This window comes from Pseudophryne corroboree, chromosome 6, assembly GCF_028390025.1.
Source record: "Pseudophryne corroboree isolate aPseCor3 chromosome 6, aPseCor3.hap2, whole genome shotgun sequence".
NCBI lineage: Eukaryota > Metazoa > Chordata > Amphibia > Anura > Myobatrachidae > Pseudophryne > Pseudophryne corroboree.
In genome coordinates, this window is record NC_086449.1 from 552,691,023 (window position 1) to 552,704,872 (window position 13,850).

Sequence of the window (13,850 nt, forward strand, 5' to 3'; positions counted from 1 at the left end):
CCCTCTGGAGCTAATGGTGTCCAGTAGCCTAAGAAGCCAATCCATCCTGCACGCAGGTGAGTTCACTTCTCTCCCCTAAGTCCCTCGATGCAGTGAGCCTGTTGCCAGCAGGACTCACTGAAAATAAAAAAACCTAACAAAACTTTTACTCTAAGCAGCTCTTTAGGAGAGCCACCTAGATTGCACCCTTCTCGGCCGGGCACAAAAATCTTAACTGAGGCTTGGAGGAGGGTCATAGGGGGAGGAGCCAGTGCACACCACCTGATCCTAAAGCTTTTACTTTTGTGCCCTGTCTCCTGCGGAGCCGCTATTCCCCATGGTCCTGACGGAGTCCCCAGCATCCACTAGGACGTCAGAGAAATGTAATAATGAAGTGACTGTGAAATATTTGGTTGGGATGAGCCAGCAGCTGAGAAATCAACAAAGAAATTTAAAGCTGGTGATTCCTGACCTACCGAACAGTAATTGTCATGACATTGAGCCTGGGGATTATGTGATGATTCAAAATTTCTTACGCTCAGGTTGCCTCATAGACAGGTGGGAAAGACCATATCAAGTCTTGTTAACCAGCACGACAGCATTAAAGGTCGCCGAAATAGAGAATTGGGTCCACTCGTCCCACTGCAAGAAGGTCGCTGACCCGGAGAGAATTCGTGACAAAGAGCAGAGTGTACAGAATCTCGTATCACTGGAGTGTTTGTTCCGGGAAAGCTGAGAGGCAGGACTGTTGAAGGGCATCTGAGCACAGAGAGCAACAAGATCTAGAACGGTTGTCGCACCATTTTCTTTTTTCACCTCCCCCTGCATTTTCCTTACTTTCCTTCTTTCCCCTAACGAAATGGATCGATCACAAGAGACTGCGTTTCGGGTTCTGTTAGTAATTTTTTTTTGATCAGGACAATTTGTTTTGGTGAGGGTCCCAGAGATCTGGAATGGGTTCTGATGGCAAGTACGAATTTGTAGGATCTCAGGAGCAGCACATCACTCGAGTAAAGGCTGGTATCAGTAAGCGCTCTGGTAGTCATGGAGCTCGGAGGCACTGTGAAGGGTTATTGTCTGATGAATATTGTATTTGTAGGAATTGTGAGAACATAGTAGAGGATGGGTGCATCCAGAGATGTCAGTCCAACCTTAATATCGACATGGACCGCCATCCGTTGAGTGATTACCACTCACTAATGGGTAAGGTCTTAAACCAGACAGATGCTGGGTGTGCTCACAGGTACCTCAAGGTCAGAGTAAGTCAGTATTAGTACCATACCCTTTAGCAATAGATGAGGTACTCAAATTACGGGGTGGGAGACCGGTGGACAAGAAATTCAATATCTCTATGCCCCCTAGTTTGAAGCTCCACCAGTATCATGTATACAGGTCTTTACTGTGTTTTAATATTTCCAATTACAGAAAACCGGGAAATTGGGAAGTGACGTGGAATAACCAGACAATGACCTTTTTACACAGAGCTGATAGGATACCCATAGACTCTGAACTTGTACGCCAAATAGCCAACAGTGGGAGGTATTTTCGGTATAGGTATACCCGTGGAAGCAAGACCATGTGGGTTGGAAAAGTATCGTTAGAGTATTGTGCCCATATCATCCAGCCCGACACTTGTACTGAGCAGATGGGAGTACTAGGGATTGGTTTCTTTACTTGAAAAGTTTGCAATATGGTGATGTTACATTTTGTCCCCTATGTTCTCCCAGATGATGCCTATTTCATAATGTGGGAGGAAGGCATACAAGTGGCTTGCCCCGAGCTCAGAGGGATTGTGTTATATTGGGAGAGTACTACCGGAGGTCATGACCTTAACCCATGATAAAATGAAAGACGTTCAGGCTCCCTATACTCATACTCACTATGAACATATCATCAAGAGACACCTCATAGATAGGGCAGAGCACACAGCCTCTGATTTGATCCACGAATCCACCGGGATTCAGTTCCTTCTCGCATTAGACATTACCCGTATTGCCAGAGGAACTATAAATTATAGGTATATCCATGCGCTAGCGAACTTGATAGATAATATCACTGAGATGTATGATGGCACCTTCAGGTACACAGGAAGGGAGTTACAAGCCTACAAAAAGGAACTGATTCAGCACAGGATGGTCCTTAATTATGTCACAGCCGTGACAGGTGGGTACTGTGTTACTCTGGCAACTCAATATGGTGTGAAGTGCTGTACATATATTACAAACAGCAATGACGACTCAACGGAGATCATCGATCAAAAGATGGACGATATCTTGCAGTTGAAGTGGGAGTTCAGGAGGAAGCACAACCTTACCTCAGCGACTGTGAGTAATGAACTGACCGGCTGGGTCTCATGGTTGAACCCAGGCAAATGGTTCTCAGGTCTAGGAGAGTGGGCTCAAAATGTCATTATGAATGTGGGGAAGTTTCTCTTTTGTATCCTGGGAGTCATCATAATTATTGGTTTGATATTTAGGTGTGTTCAAATTCTAATGTGGCGCAAGCACGGCACAAATTTGATGAGTCTAAGGAGCGAGGGCGCTGCTATAGCAGCAGATTTAATTTACGACCCATCCATAGAGACAGTGTTATGATAAGGATTGCAAATGAATTTCATGGCCTGTTTCTTTCACCCGTTTCTCTTTGTCTCCCCCTCTGCCCAGATACATCCAACCGGAAAAGACGTCGGCCCTACCCAAAATGTTTATGTGAATGTATTTTATATATGTGTCTTATCTTCATCTCTGCAAACCTCCAGCTAATGGCACACATAGTAGACAGGTGATATCCACATATACTAGCACTCACATATGTTTCCCCCTCCATGTATCATCAACTAAATGTGCACCCCATTTGTTGAAACAAAAAGCCAAAAGAGCTCGGTAGTGTTTGTTGGCCCATTTACAGATCCTTAATACAGGATGAGAAGGATTTAATGTATACTTCGCAATACCTCAAAGCTTATTTAGAACATCTACGGCACGATGATACATGCCCCTCAGACAATGGATTCATACATACATGCTTTTACTATCCCACTAGGTCAGTGGTTCTCAAACTCGGTCCTCAGGACCCCACACAGTGCATGTTTTGCAGGTAACCCAGCAAGTGCACAGGTGTATTAATTACTCACTGACACATTTTAAAAGGTCCACAAGTGGAGCTAATTATTTCACTTGCGATTCTGTGAGGAGACCTGCAAAACATGCACTGTGTGGGGTCCTGAGGACCGAGTTTGAGAACCTGTGCACTAGGTCATACATTTCCCACCTACAACTCTCCCCTGACTATCCAAGCTTCTGTAGATATTGTATAGATATTTTTCCTGTTTATTGATTAGGTAGTGGCAGTTATTGGTGACTGCCAAAGGGTGGACTGTCGAAGTAAAAAATATTGTAGTACACACATCACGTACAAACTACACACAGATGGCCTCCGTGCGTGTGCTTGTTCTTCCATGCGTGCGCATATTCGCAATTTGCGTATGATTGCTCCCGCGGTCCTGCGCATTAGCGCGTGGTATGAGTATTTAAGGTAGAGTTTGTGAACGCATGGAAAAGCCATCAAAACACATTACATATTTAATCAAAATAATGCACATTGTACACATAGTCTCCCTGCACCACACCAGCAAGTTACAACAGTTTAAATGGTATCAGAACAAAGGGATTCACCTTTACAGGATAGGAGGGGACAGAACAAGGTTATAAGGTGGTGTTTGGTATCCAGCTGTAGCATATTTTAAGGGAAATATTCCGGTGTTGGTTTGCAGAAGATCGCACGTTCCTGCGAATAGTTATGCACAGGAGCAGAATATAAATATAAACTGTATTTACAGTACATTTAGTATGCGAGGGAACGCAGAGGAGACCACCCACAAGTGCATCTGGAACAGACATCGCCCACCTATTCAAACCAACCTATGACCTCTCCTTTACTGTAAATGACCATCCCTGTGTCCAATGGACAAAGAGATTACAGTATCCATTGTGTTAAGTTTTGGAAGATTGTATAAAGAGCCAGCTGCATGCCTGGTCACAGACAGACTCTAAAGGTCATCTACCCAGATGACTGAGGACCAGACTGGGAAGCGCAGGCGAAAACCAAACACGTATGTACCATTGACTGTAGCCATTATTCTATTGTATTGTATTGCTTTGTTATTGTAACCCCCTTTCAGTAATAAAATGTTGTGGTGTGGGAACCCGGCATTTAAAATACAAACTGGTGTCATGTTTTCCTTTCCCTGCTAAGGTTATATAAGTGTATTACTATCACATGTATAGCTGTTAAGGGCTCACGGAGTATCTTTGGGTGTGTATGCACTGAGTGTACTTTATACAGACAGCGCGGTGTTTGTACGCAAAGTACGTTCACGGTACGGGGCTCTGTACGCTAATGGTGTAAAAAGTACGTAGGTTAAGGATTAAGTACAGCGGCCGTAGCGGCTCCATTTAAAGTGTATGAAATGTCTTTTTAAAGTGTTGCTTTTAGTCCTATAAGTAAATCAGCATTTACAATAGATAGGTAGATAGATAGACAGACAGACAGATCGATAGATCGATAGATACTGTATGTATATATTAACAAAGTTTCTCATGTCTCATTAATGCCACTTTGTTTGCTTAATAATTTGTATATTTGCATAGTTCATCATGTCTCACCGATGCCCTTACTGTCTCCATGGCCCCTCCCATGGCCCCTCCAGTATCCCATACTGTACATCTTGTTTCAATTAGTCTCTTTCCCTTTGCCAGATTATACTCTGTGTTTCACTACTATGCTTCCAGTCATTTTCTATATCATGCTGTTATACTTCCATTATGTCCTGGTTTTTGACTCAACACTGTATACAACTTGTGTTATATTACCTCTGCTGTTTATGTAATTAGAGTTATGTTATGCATACTGTGCCATTTTAACTGTAGAACAAAGTCGCCTAAATGGATTTCAAATCTCATTGTTTTACTATTTGTGTGAATAATATCCTGATATGAAGCTGTGAAATAACTTACCGCTTTCTGCAGTGTTGAATAGAAAAGAGTCACTGTATGATCCAATGCCAGCGCTGTTTTCTGCAGCCACCTGGAATAAGTCACAGCAAAAGTATGTTTTAGTATCCTAATTTAATTGTACTCAAATTGTAAAGAAAGTTAAGAGGGAACACAATACAATGAATATATTTATAAGAAAGTAAGTAATATTTTCAGTATATTTGCCTGTTTACATACAGTAGTTACAGCGAGCACTGTACCCTGCAGGGCTGCCATCAGGGGTTACAAGTGTAAGGCAGTGCAGTGAGGAAAATGGCTCAGGAGGCACTAACTAGTACCAGAGCCAGAGTTACACACAATATAAGAGCCAAAGGGTTCATGTGGTCAGTATGCAAAAGTGCAGAGATATAAACTCCAGGAAATGTGGTGAGTGTTGATCAGAGATGTGAAGAAAAGGTAGGCTCACCTGTTATAGACTTTTTACACCAGAGATTTGACTATAAAAATGATTAGAATTATACAAAGAAGATATTTCTAACATATTCTTTGTATTTTTTCATATACTTTATACAGTAAAAACTCTGGCGCAAACATTAGTATGACAGGAAAGGCTCTGCCTCACCCCACCTCATGTCACTGGTGTAAGGAGCCCCCAAATGTTTTGCGGGGCCATGAGGTGTCTGAACCAGCGGAAGAGCAGCTACACAGGAACTGTCACAGACACCAGTGGGCTCTCCAAAACACTGTCCATACTCACCAGGGCCCGGCAGCAGTGATATGTGTGACCAACAGCCTAGCAGCGATTCTGATTAGCTGCATGTCATTCATACTTGCATGCTCTCCTAGAAGGTGTGGGGTACTCCCAAATTTGTGGACAGTCTCCTGGACCCTCAGAAGAGTAGGCAACGCTCCTGCATCCTTCCAACTTCCTAGCATACTTACCTATAGATGGATCCTCGTTCATCTATACTGTCTATGGCGTTAGTCCCGATCACAAAGTCGCAACGTGCTTCGGCGAAAGGCAGCGTGCCTAGTCATAGGGAGGCTCACAGAGCTTATCATGGCGTTTGGCGTTACCGGTGAGTGTAATACATCATCCACCAGATGTCGCTTTATGAGCAATGCTGTATGACCGTATCATTACACTATTTAAAATACACTGAAGCAGTGAGGTTCCGTAGACAAACCAATAAATAAAAATAAAAATAAAAATAGTGTATACATACGCAAACGAACGTGTTAAAGCAATGGTCCATTGACGTTAGGTTTATATGAGCTATTAAATTAAAATGGGCTTAAAGCTTAATATCTCTGGTTCTGGGAGTCCAATCAGCTCAGAACCATGTTGGTATGGAAGGAGAGATGATTAGCTACCAAAAGATACTGACTCCACATTTTTATGACCCCCACAAGGCTAACGGCAAGTGTCGGAACCCATGGTGGGTCTGAATTAACGGTCTATTATAGTACATCGGAAAATAAAACCATTTTCCACCCCGATATCTCCGGTTCTGGGTGTTCCAGAGACTCTAGACTGGTACCATATGAAAGAGGAGACTCTTGGCTTTTGGGGCAGACCGGCCACTAGTTTATGTGACACTGTAAAGGGAAACAGAAAGCAACCATGAGTCGGATCCCCTCCAATTGTCCGTCCAGCTTGTACGGGTGTTTCTGGCTAGATATAAAATACTGTACAGAGATGCTAATCACTGTGTTTTGGCATCCAGGAACTTAGGGAGGAGCTTTTATCTCTCCCCATTATACTTATAAAGATAACACTTGCCGCTGTAGCCTTTACAGCAGACTACGTAACAAGCTATTTGTGCTACTTAATACTCAAATAGAAAAAACTGTACAGAGAAGCTAAGCACGGTGTTTTGGCATCCAGGAGCTTAGGGAGAAGCTTTTATCTCTCCCCATTATACTTATAAAGATAACACTTGCCTCTGTAGCCTTTAGAGCAGACTACGTTACAAGCTGTTCATGCTACTTAGTACTATTGAGTGTAAGATTCCTAAATATATGAATGGTATAAAAAAATAATTAACAAAGTGTCAAGAAAAAAAAATGAAACAAAGGCATTCGCACTTTGGGAATCAAACCTGGGACTCTGAGCAAGGGGTACGGGACACTTCACCGGTTGGCCACGATGCCTAGTGAAAGAGACACAAGCTCATGTGTAAATGTAAGCAGTGATCCCTTCCCATAAGTTTTGCTGTATTGGCTATGAGACTTGGACGCTCACATATAGTACTGTATGCCTAACATCAATGGACCATTGCTTTAACACATTTGTTTGCGTCAGTATACACTATTTTTATTCATTGATTAGTCTACGGGACTTAGATGCTCACATAACCCTAACGTCAATGGACCATTGCTTTAACATGTTCACTTGCGTCTGTATACACTAATTTTATTGATTGATTTATTGGTTTCTTTTTTTTTTAAATTGAATCTCTCTGACCATTGGTCTGTGTGTACAGTATACAGTAACATTACAGTCATTACTGACCATTTGCCAGAGCTTGTAGATCAATCCGCCACTATTCGCTTTACAGTACTGGATTAGTAGAGCATTAGCCACCCAGTGGTGAAGATGTGTATTGCATGCTGTGTATGTAGTCATGCCTCAATGCGCCTGTCCGTGCAACAACTGAACAACCTGAGCTATTGCTTAGGCATGACTATTCCTCCGTTTAGGCGGAGAAACAGCAACGATGAGGGAGGCTTCATCTGTACTCTCTGACAAGTGCAGGGAGACTTCCAATTTTTCGGGCAGTCACCCGGACCCGCTGAAGAGTGGGCAGTTCTCCTGCATCCCACCCACTTCCTAGTGAAGCAGGTAGTATGAGGAGATTCCACGGAGGAGTTCAGTGCATTTATGGAGGGAGCGGGACATAATGAGTTGAATTTGCATCATTAAGCCCCATGCCTCCTCACTGACCCATGAATCATGGCCTTTTGGGGCAGGGTTTAATTACTGCAGTCAAGGCCCACTCCCTAAGGTGCCAGCTTTGTCTCCTTTCCGGGCTGCTCCAGGAGAGGTGAATTTAAAAGTCAGTAAGTATGCTTCCTAGCAAGGTGGGCATGATGGGGAAGATAAGGCAGAGAATCATGGGTAAACAGGGAGGGGAAAATCACATCATATCGGCCTTGCCTCCTCTCAAGCTATAAGTGATTAACAACATTCCTTGTGAGTGGGAGGAGGGCTTAGCAATGCATAGCCTCCAGCACCACCCCCACACCCAGCTAGCTGCATCTTAGAGATGGCAATCGGTGGTTTATCCATCGATGGTCACCATTGATGGTACCATTGATGGATAACCTCGATGGTGTAAAGCTATCTGTAAGGGAACCATTGATGGTTTTACCCATCGATGGTCACACCTGCATTACGGTACAATGAAATGCAGGCCAATCGGTGCCCAGGGGCATGGCCTTGTAGGTGTCAGGGGGCGGGGCTAAGCTTCGTGCTCCGACACTTTGAGGGGAAAAAATTATAACTTGGTAACACTTAACCATCGATGGGGAGAAACCATCTGGTTCTCCCCCATCGATAGTAAAAGTATTCAACATCAGTCAAAGACCATTGATGATTCCAAATAACCAATGATCAATGGCCATCCCTACTGCATCTCTCCTCAAGGCTTCTCCCACTGGAGAGAGTGCAGTAGTAGGTAAGAATACTGTCATTACAGGGTGGCGGCTAGAGATGAGCGGGTTTGGTTCTCAGAGAACCAAACCCTATAGGACTTTGCCTTCCGAGTTCGGTTCCGAGCCAGGCTCGGGTTTTCCCGCCTGACTTGGAAACCCGAACGCGGCAAAACGTCATAATCCCGCTGTTGGATTCTCGCGGGATTTGGATTCCATATAAGGAGCCGCGCTTCGCGCCCATTTTCACTCCAGTCTCGGAGAGCGTATTGAGAGGATGTGTCCTCAGTGTTCAGTGTCAGTGTGGGGGTGAGAAAGTAGGGTGGCGAGTCTTGTGCTGTGTTGTGCTGCTCAGTCCAGTCCAGTGTAGTCAGTGTATTGTGCTGCATCAGTCCAGCCAGTCACAGTGTTGGTGTTATCTGCTGCCATATATCCAGTGTAGCTGTATAAAGTGGTGCTGTGTTGTGCTGTCCAGTCCAGTGTAATCAGTGTATTGTGCTGCATCAGTCCAGCCAGTCACAGTGTTGGTGTCCTCTGCTGCCGTATATCCAGTGTAGCTGTATAAAGTGGTGCTGTCCAGTGTAGCCAGTGTATTGTGCTGCATCAGTCCAGCCAGTCACAGTGTTGGTGTCTTCTGCTGCCATATATCCAGTGTAGCTGTATAAAGTGGTGCTGTGTTGTGCTGTCCAGTCTAGTGTAGTCAGTGTATTGTGCTGTATCAGTCCAGCCAGTCACAGTGTTGGTGTCCTCTGCTGCCATCAGGGACGTGCACTCCCTCTCCCTAATCCCCTTCTCCCTAACACTACCTCTCCCTAACCCCCCCTCTCCCTAACTCCCCCTAACCCCCCCCCTCTCCCTAACACTCCCTCCTCTTGCTCCCCTCTCTCTCTCCCTGACATTCACTCTCTCTTCCTGGCAGTGACTCTCTCTCTCCCCCAGACACTGGGGGTCATTCAGACCTCACTGTTGATGTGGTCCGCAGCACAGTTTGCTGATGGAGGCAAACTGCACTGCATGGGCAGACACATTGCGGTCGCATCCCCAATGGATGCGGCCACAGTGTTACTGACAGCGGCAGCTATCGGGCATCGTCATTGTTGCTTTGGGGGGTGGGCCGGATCGTTTTTGGGGCGGCTGCGTGATGTCACAGCCGCTCCAAAAACAAAAAAATAGTGGCAGACCGCCCGACGGCGCAGTCAGGGGTGAACCTTAGTTCCAATGCATCCGCAATCCTATTGCGGACACATCGGGAGGCGGCCTAACACATGCTGGGTGGCCCTCAGCATGTGCGTATGCATCGATCGTATGCATCGATCTGCCACCATCTCTGAATAAGGCCCACTGTCTCTCACACTCTTTCTGACACTTTCTCTCTCTCTTCCTGACACTCTCTCCCCGACACTATATCTCACTCCCTCTCTCTCCCTAACACTGTGTCTCTCCCTTTCTGACACTATCTTCCTCTCTCTCCCTGACACTGTCTCTCCCTCTCGCACACTATCTCTCTCTCTGCCTGAGACTGTCTCTCACTCTCTCTTCCCCGCCACTACTGTATATCTCACATCCTCTCTCTCCCTGACACTGTGTCTCTCTCTTTCTGACACTGTCTTCCTCTCTCTCTCCCTGACACTGTCTCTCCCTCTCGCACATTATCTCTCTCTCTCCCCGACACTCTCTCTCTGCCACTGTCTCTCTCCCCTCTCTCTGACACTCTCTCCCTCTCTCTCTCTGCCACACTCTCTCCCTGACACTGTCTCTCCCATTGATACTGTCTCTCTCCCTCTTTCTTTCCCTGACACTCTCTCACTCTCTTTTTCTCTCCCTCCTGGACACTTTCTCTCACTCCTGCTTGCCTCTCTCTCTCGCTCCTCCCCCTCTCTCTCTCTCTCTCTGACACCTTTTCTCTATTTGGCTCTATTCCTGACCCACCCCTGTCTCTCTCCATTTCTTTCTTGCTTCTCTCTCTCACCCTGGCACCCTTTCTCACTCTTGCTCCTCTCTTTATCCCTGATACCCTCACTCTCTCCCTGACACCCTCTTTGTCTCTCTCTCTCCCCTCACTTCCTTCTCTCCTAAGGGGAAGTGACAGCGGCAGTGGGTGGTGGATGTGTGTGCGCGGGGCCGAGGTGGGGGGGGGGGCCAGAGATATCCACGTATTGGGCCCCAAGATTTCTGTTGCTGGCCCTGCCTCCAATCCTCTTTCTGCCCCTGTTCCTCTAGATGAGTGACTGCACTCTTATTGTCCTGTCTCTGACTCTATTACCCCACAGCCCCAGCCCCATTCAGTCTCTCCACCTGCCCCTGTCTCTGCCCCTCTCCATTTGTAACTGCTTTGTCGTTGTACTGTTTTTGACACCCTCTATTATCTCCCCCAGTCACCTCTCTCTGCCCCTATTCCTCTCCCTCTCATTGTTCTGTCTCTAACACGATCCACCAGCCGCACCCTCTCTTTCTGTCTCCCTTTCTTCGCTCATAGCATCATTGCCCCACCCACATTGGCCAGTGCCTCTGCAGCCATTGACCTCACCGCACGTCACTGGCTGCCATATATCCAGTGTAGCTGTATAAAGTGGTGTTGTGTTGTGCTGCATCAGACCAGTGGTAGTGTCCTGTCCATCAGTCATTCCAGTGACGATATACGCTGCTGCTATATGTCCACTGCTACAGTATTATAATAATAATAACAACCACAAGTCCCTTATAGTGTTGTTGTGTTGTGCTGCATCAGACCAGTGGTAGTGTCCTGTCCATCAGTCATTCCAGTGACGATATACGCTGCTGCTATATGTCCACTGCTGCCATATAATAATTATAACAACAACAACAACAACCACCACAAGTCCCTTACAGTGTTGTTGTGTTGTGCTGCATCAGACCAGTGGTAGTGTCCTGTCCATCAGTCATTCCAGTGACGATATACGCTGCTGCTATATGTCCACTGCTGCCATATAATAATTATAACAACAACAACAACAACAACAACCACCACAAGTCCCTTACAGTGTTGTTGTTTTGTGCTGCATCAGACCAGTGGTAGTGTCCTGTCCATCAGTCATTCCAGTGACGATATACGCTGCTGCTATATGTCCACTGCTACAGTATTATAATAATTATAACAACAACCACAAGTCCCTTACAGTGTTATTGTGTTGTGCTGCATCAGACCAGTGGTAGTGTCCTGTCCATCAGTCATTCCAGTGACGAGGCAGTCACAGTGGTATATGCTGCTGCTATATGTCCACTGCTGCTGTATAATAATAATAATAACAACAACAACAAGTCCCTTACAGTGTTGCGCTGCATCAGACCAGTGGTAGTGTCCTGGCCATCAGGTATTCCAGTCATTCTTGTGCCGCATATTGTCTTATATAACTCCCAAAAAATAATGAAGATCAAAAATTTGGAGGATAAAATAGAGAAAGATCAAGAACCACTTCCTCCTAGTGCTGAAGCTGCTTCCACTAACCATTACATAGACAATGAAATGCCATCAACGTCGTCTGCCAAGGCCGATGCCCAATGTGATAGTAGAGGGCATGTAAAATCCAAAAAGCCAAAGTTCAGTAAAAAGACCAAAAAAAAATAATTTGAATGGTCTGAGGAGAAACGTAAACTTGCCAATATGCCATTTACGACACGGAGTGGCAAGGAACGGCTGAGGCCCTGGCCTATGTTCATGACTAGTGGTTCAGCTTCACATGATGATGGAAGCCCTCATAACTGAGGCCTTGACACTTACAGTATGTTGGTGTTAGACGTGCGCCCGGTATACACCATTAGTGAAGTGGGATTTAGACAATTGATGGAGGTATTGTATCCCCGGTACCAAATCCCATCTAGATTCCACTTCACTAGGCAGGCGATAGCGAGATTTTGCCATTTAATTCCAGTGATTTGAACGTATAATTACAGTGATTTTGCCAATTAATTCCAGTGATTTGGACGTATAATTATTAATTACAGTGATCTTGCCAATTAATTCCAGTGATTTGGACATATAGGCCCTCATTCCGAGTTGTTCGCTCGGTATTTTTCATCGCATCGCAGTGAAAATCCGCTTAGTACGCATGCGCAATGTTCGCACTGCGACTGCGCCAAGTAACTTTACTATGAAGAAAGTAATTTTACTCACGGCTTTTTCTTCGCTCCGGCGATCGTAATGTGATTGACAGGAAATGGGTGTTACTGGGCGGAAACACGGCGTTTCAGGGGCGTGTGGCTGAAAACGCTACCGTTTCCGGAAAAAACGCAGGAGTGGCCGGGGAAACGGTGGGAGTGCCTGGGCGAACGCTGGGTGTGTTTGTGACGTCAACCAGGAACGACAAGCACTGAAATGATCGCACAGGCAGAGTAAGTCTGGAGCTACTCAGAAACTGCTAAGTAGTTAGTAATCGCAATATTGCGAATACATCGGTCGCAATTTTAAGAAGCTAAGATTCACTCCCAGTAGGCGGCGGCTTAGCGTGTGTAACTCTGCTAAATTCGCCTTGCGACCGATCAACTCGGAATGAGGGCCATAATTCCAGTGATTTTGCCAATTAATTCCATGTGATTTATAATTATTAATTACAGTAATCTTGCAAATAATTCCAGTGATTGGACGTATAATTCCAGTGATTTGGACGTATAATTCCAGTTGAAATTGTTTGTGTCGCTTGGCTTAGTCATACAGCTACCTCATTGCACCTCTTCGACATCTTTGCATGAGGTGCTGTTTGGGGCCTAGTTTTTGAAAAGTGCCATCCTGTGTGACACTGCCGTATGAGTCCAGGGGTACTGCTGTATTAGTCCTGGGGTACTGCCGTATAAGTCCACCAATTGCAGCATTTTTTTAAAGTTACTGGAGCATGCTGGAGATGCTGTCAGTGGACCGAACAATTGCGGCCCATTCTCGACATTCAGACACTGCGTGACACTACTAGATGGGCCAGGTGGTTGTGTCGCTTAGCTTAGTCATACAGCAACTTTGGTGCACCTTTTTTTCTTCTTTGCATCTTGTGCTGTTAGGGGCCTTTTTTTTTATATATCTGCCCTCCTGTCTGCCACTGCAGTGCCACGCCTAGATGGGCCAATTGTTTGTGTCGCTTGGATTAGTCATACAACTACCGCATTGCAATTCTTTTTCTTCTTTGCATGATGTGCTGTTTGGGGCCTTTTTTTAAATATCTGCCCTCCTGTCTGCCACTGCAGTGCCACGCCTAGATGGGCCAATTGTTTGTGTCA

General features: G+C 45.4%; 1 protein-coding gene across 1 annotated transcript in view; it reads right to left on the reverse strand.

The window, feature by feature from the left end:
• Positions 1-13,850, reverse strand: part of PTPRQ (protein tyrosine phosphatase receptor type Q) — a 517,581-nt gene that overhangs the window by 418,135 nt on the left and 85,596 nt on the right. The window contains exon 7 of the mRNA XM_063927718.1: positions 4,995-5,064. Coding sequence (XP_063783788.1) covers positions 4,995-5,064 — 70 coding nt within the window. The remainder of the gene's footprint in view (positions 1-4,994; positions 5,065-13,850) is intronic.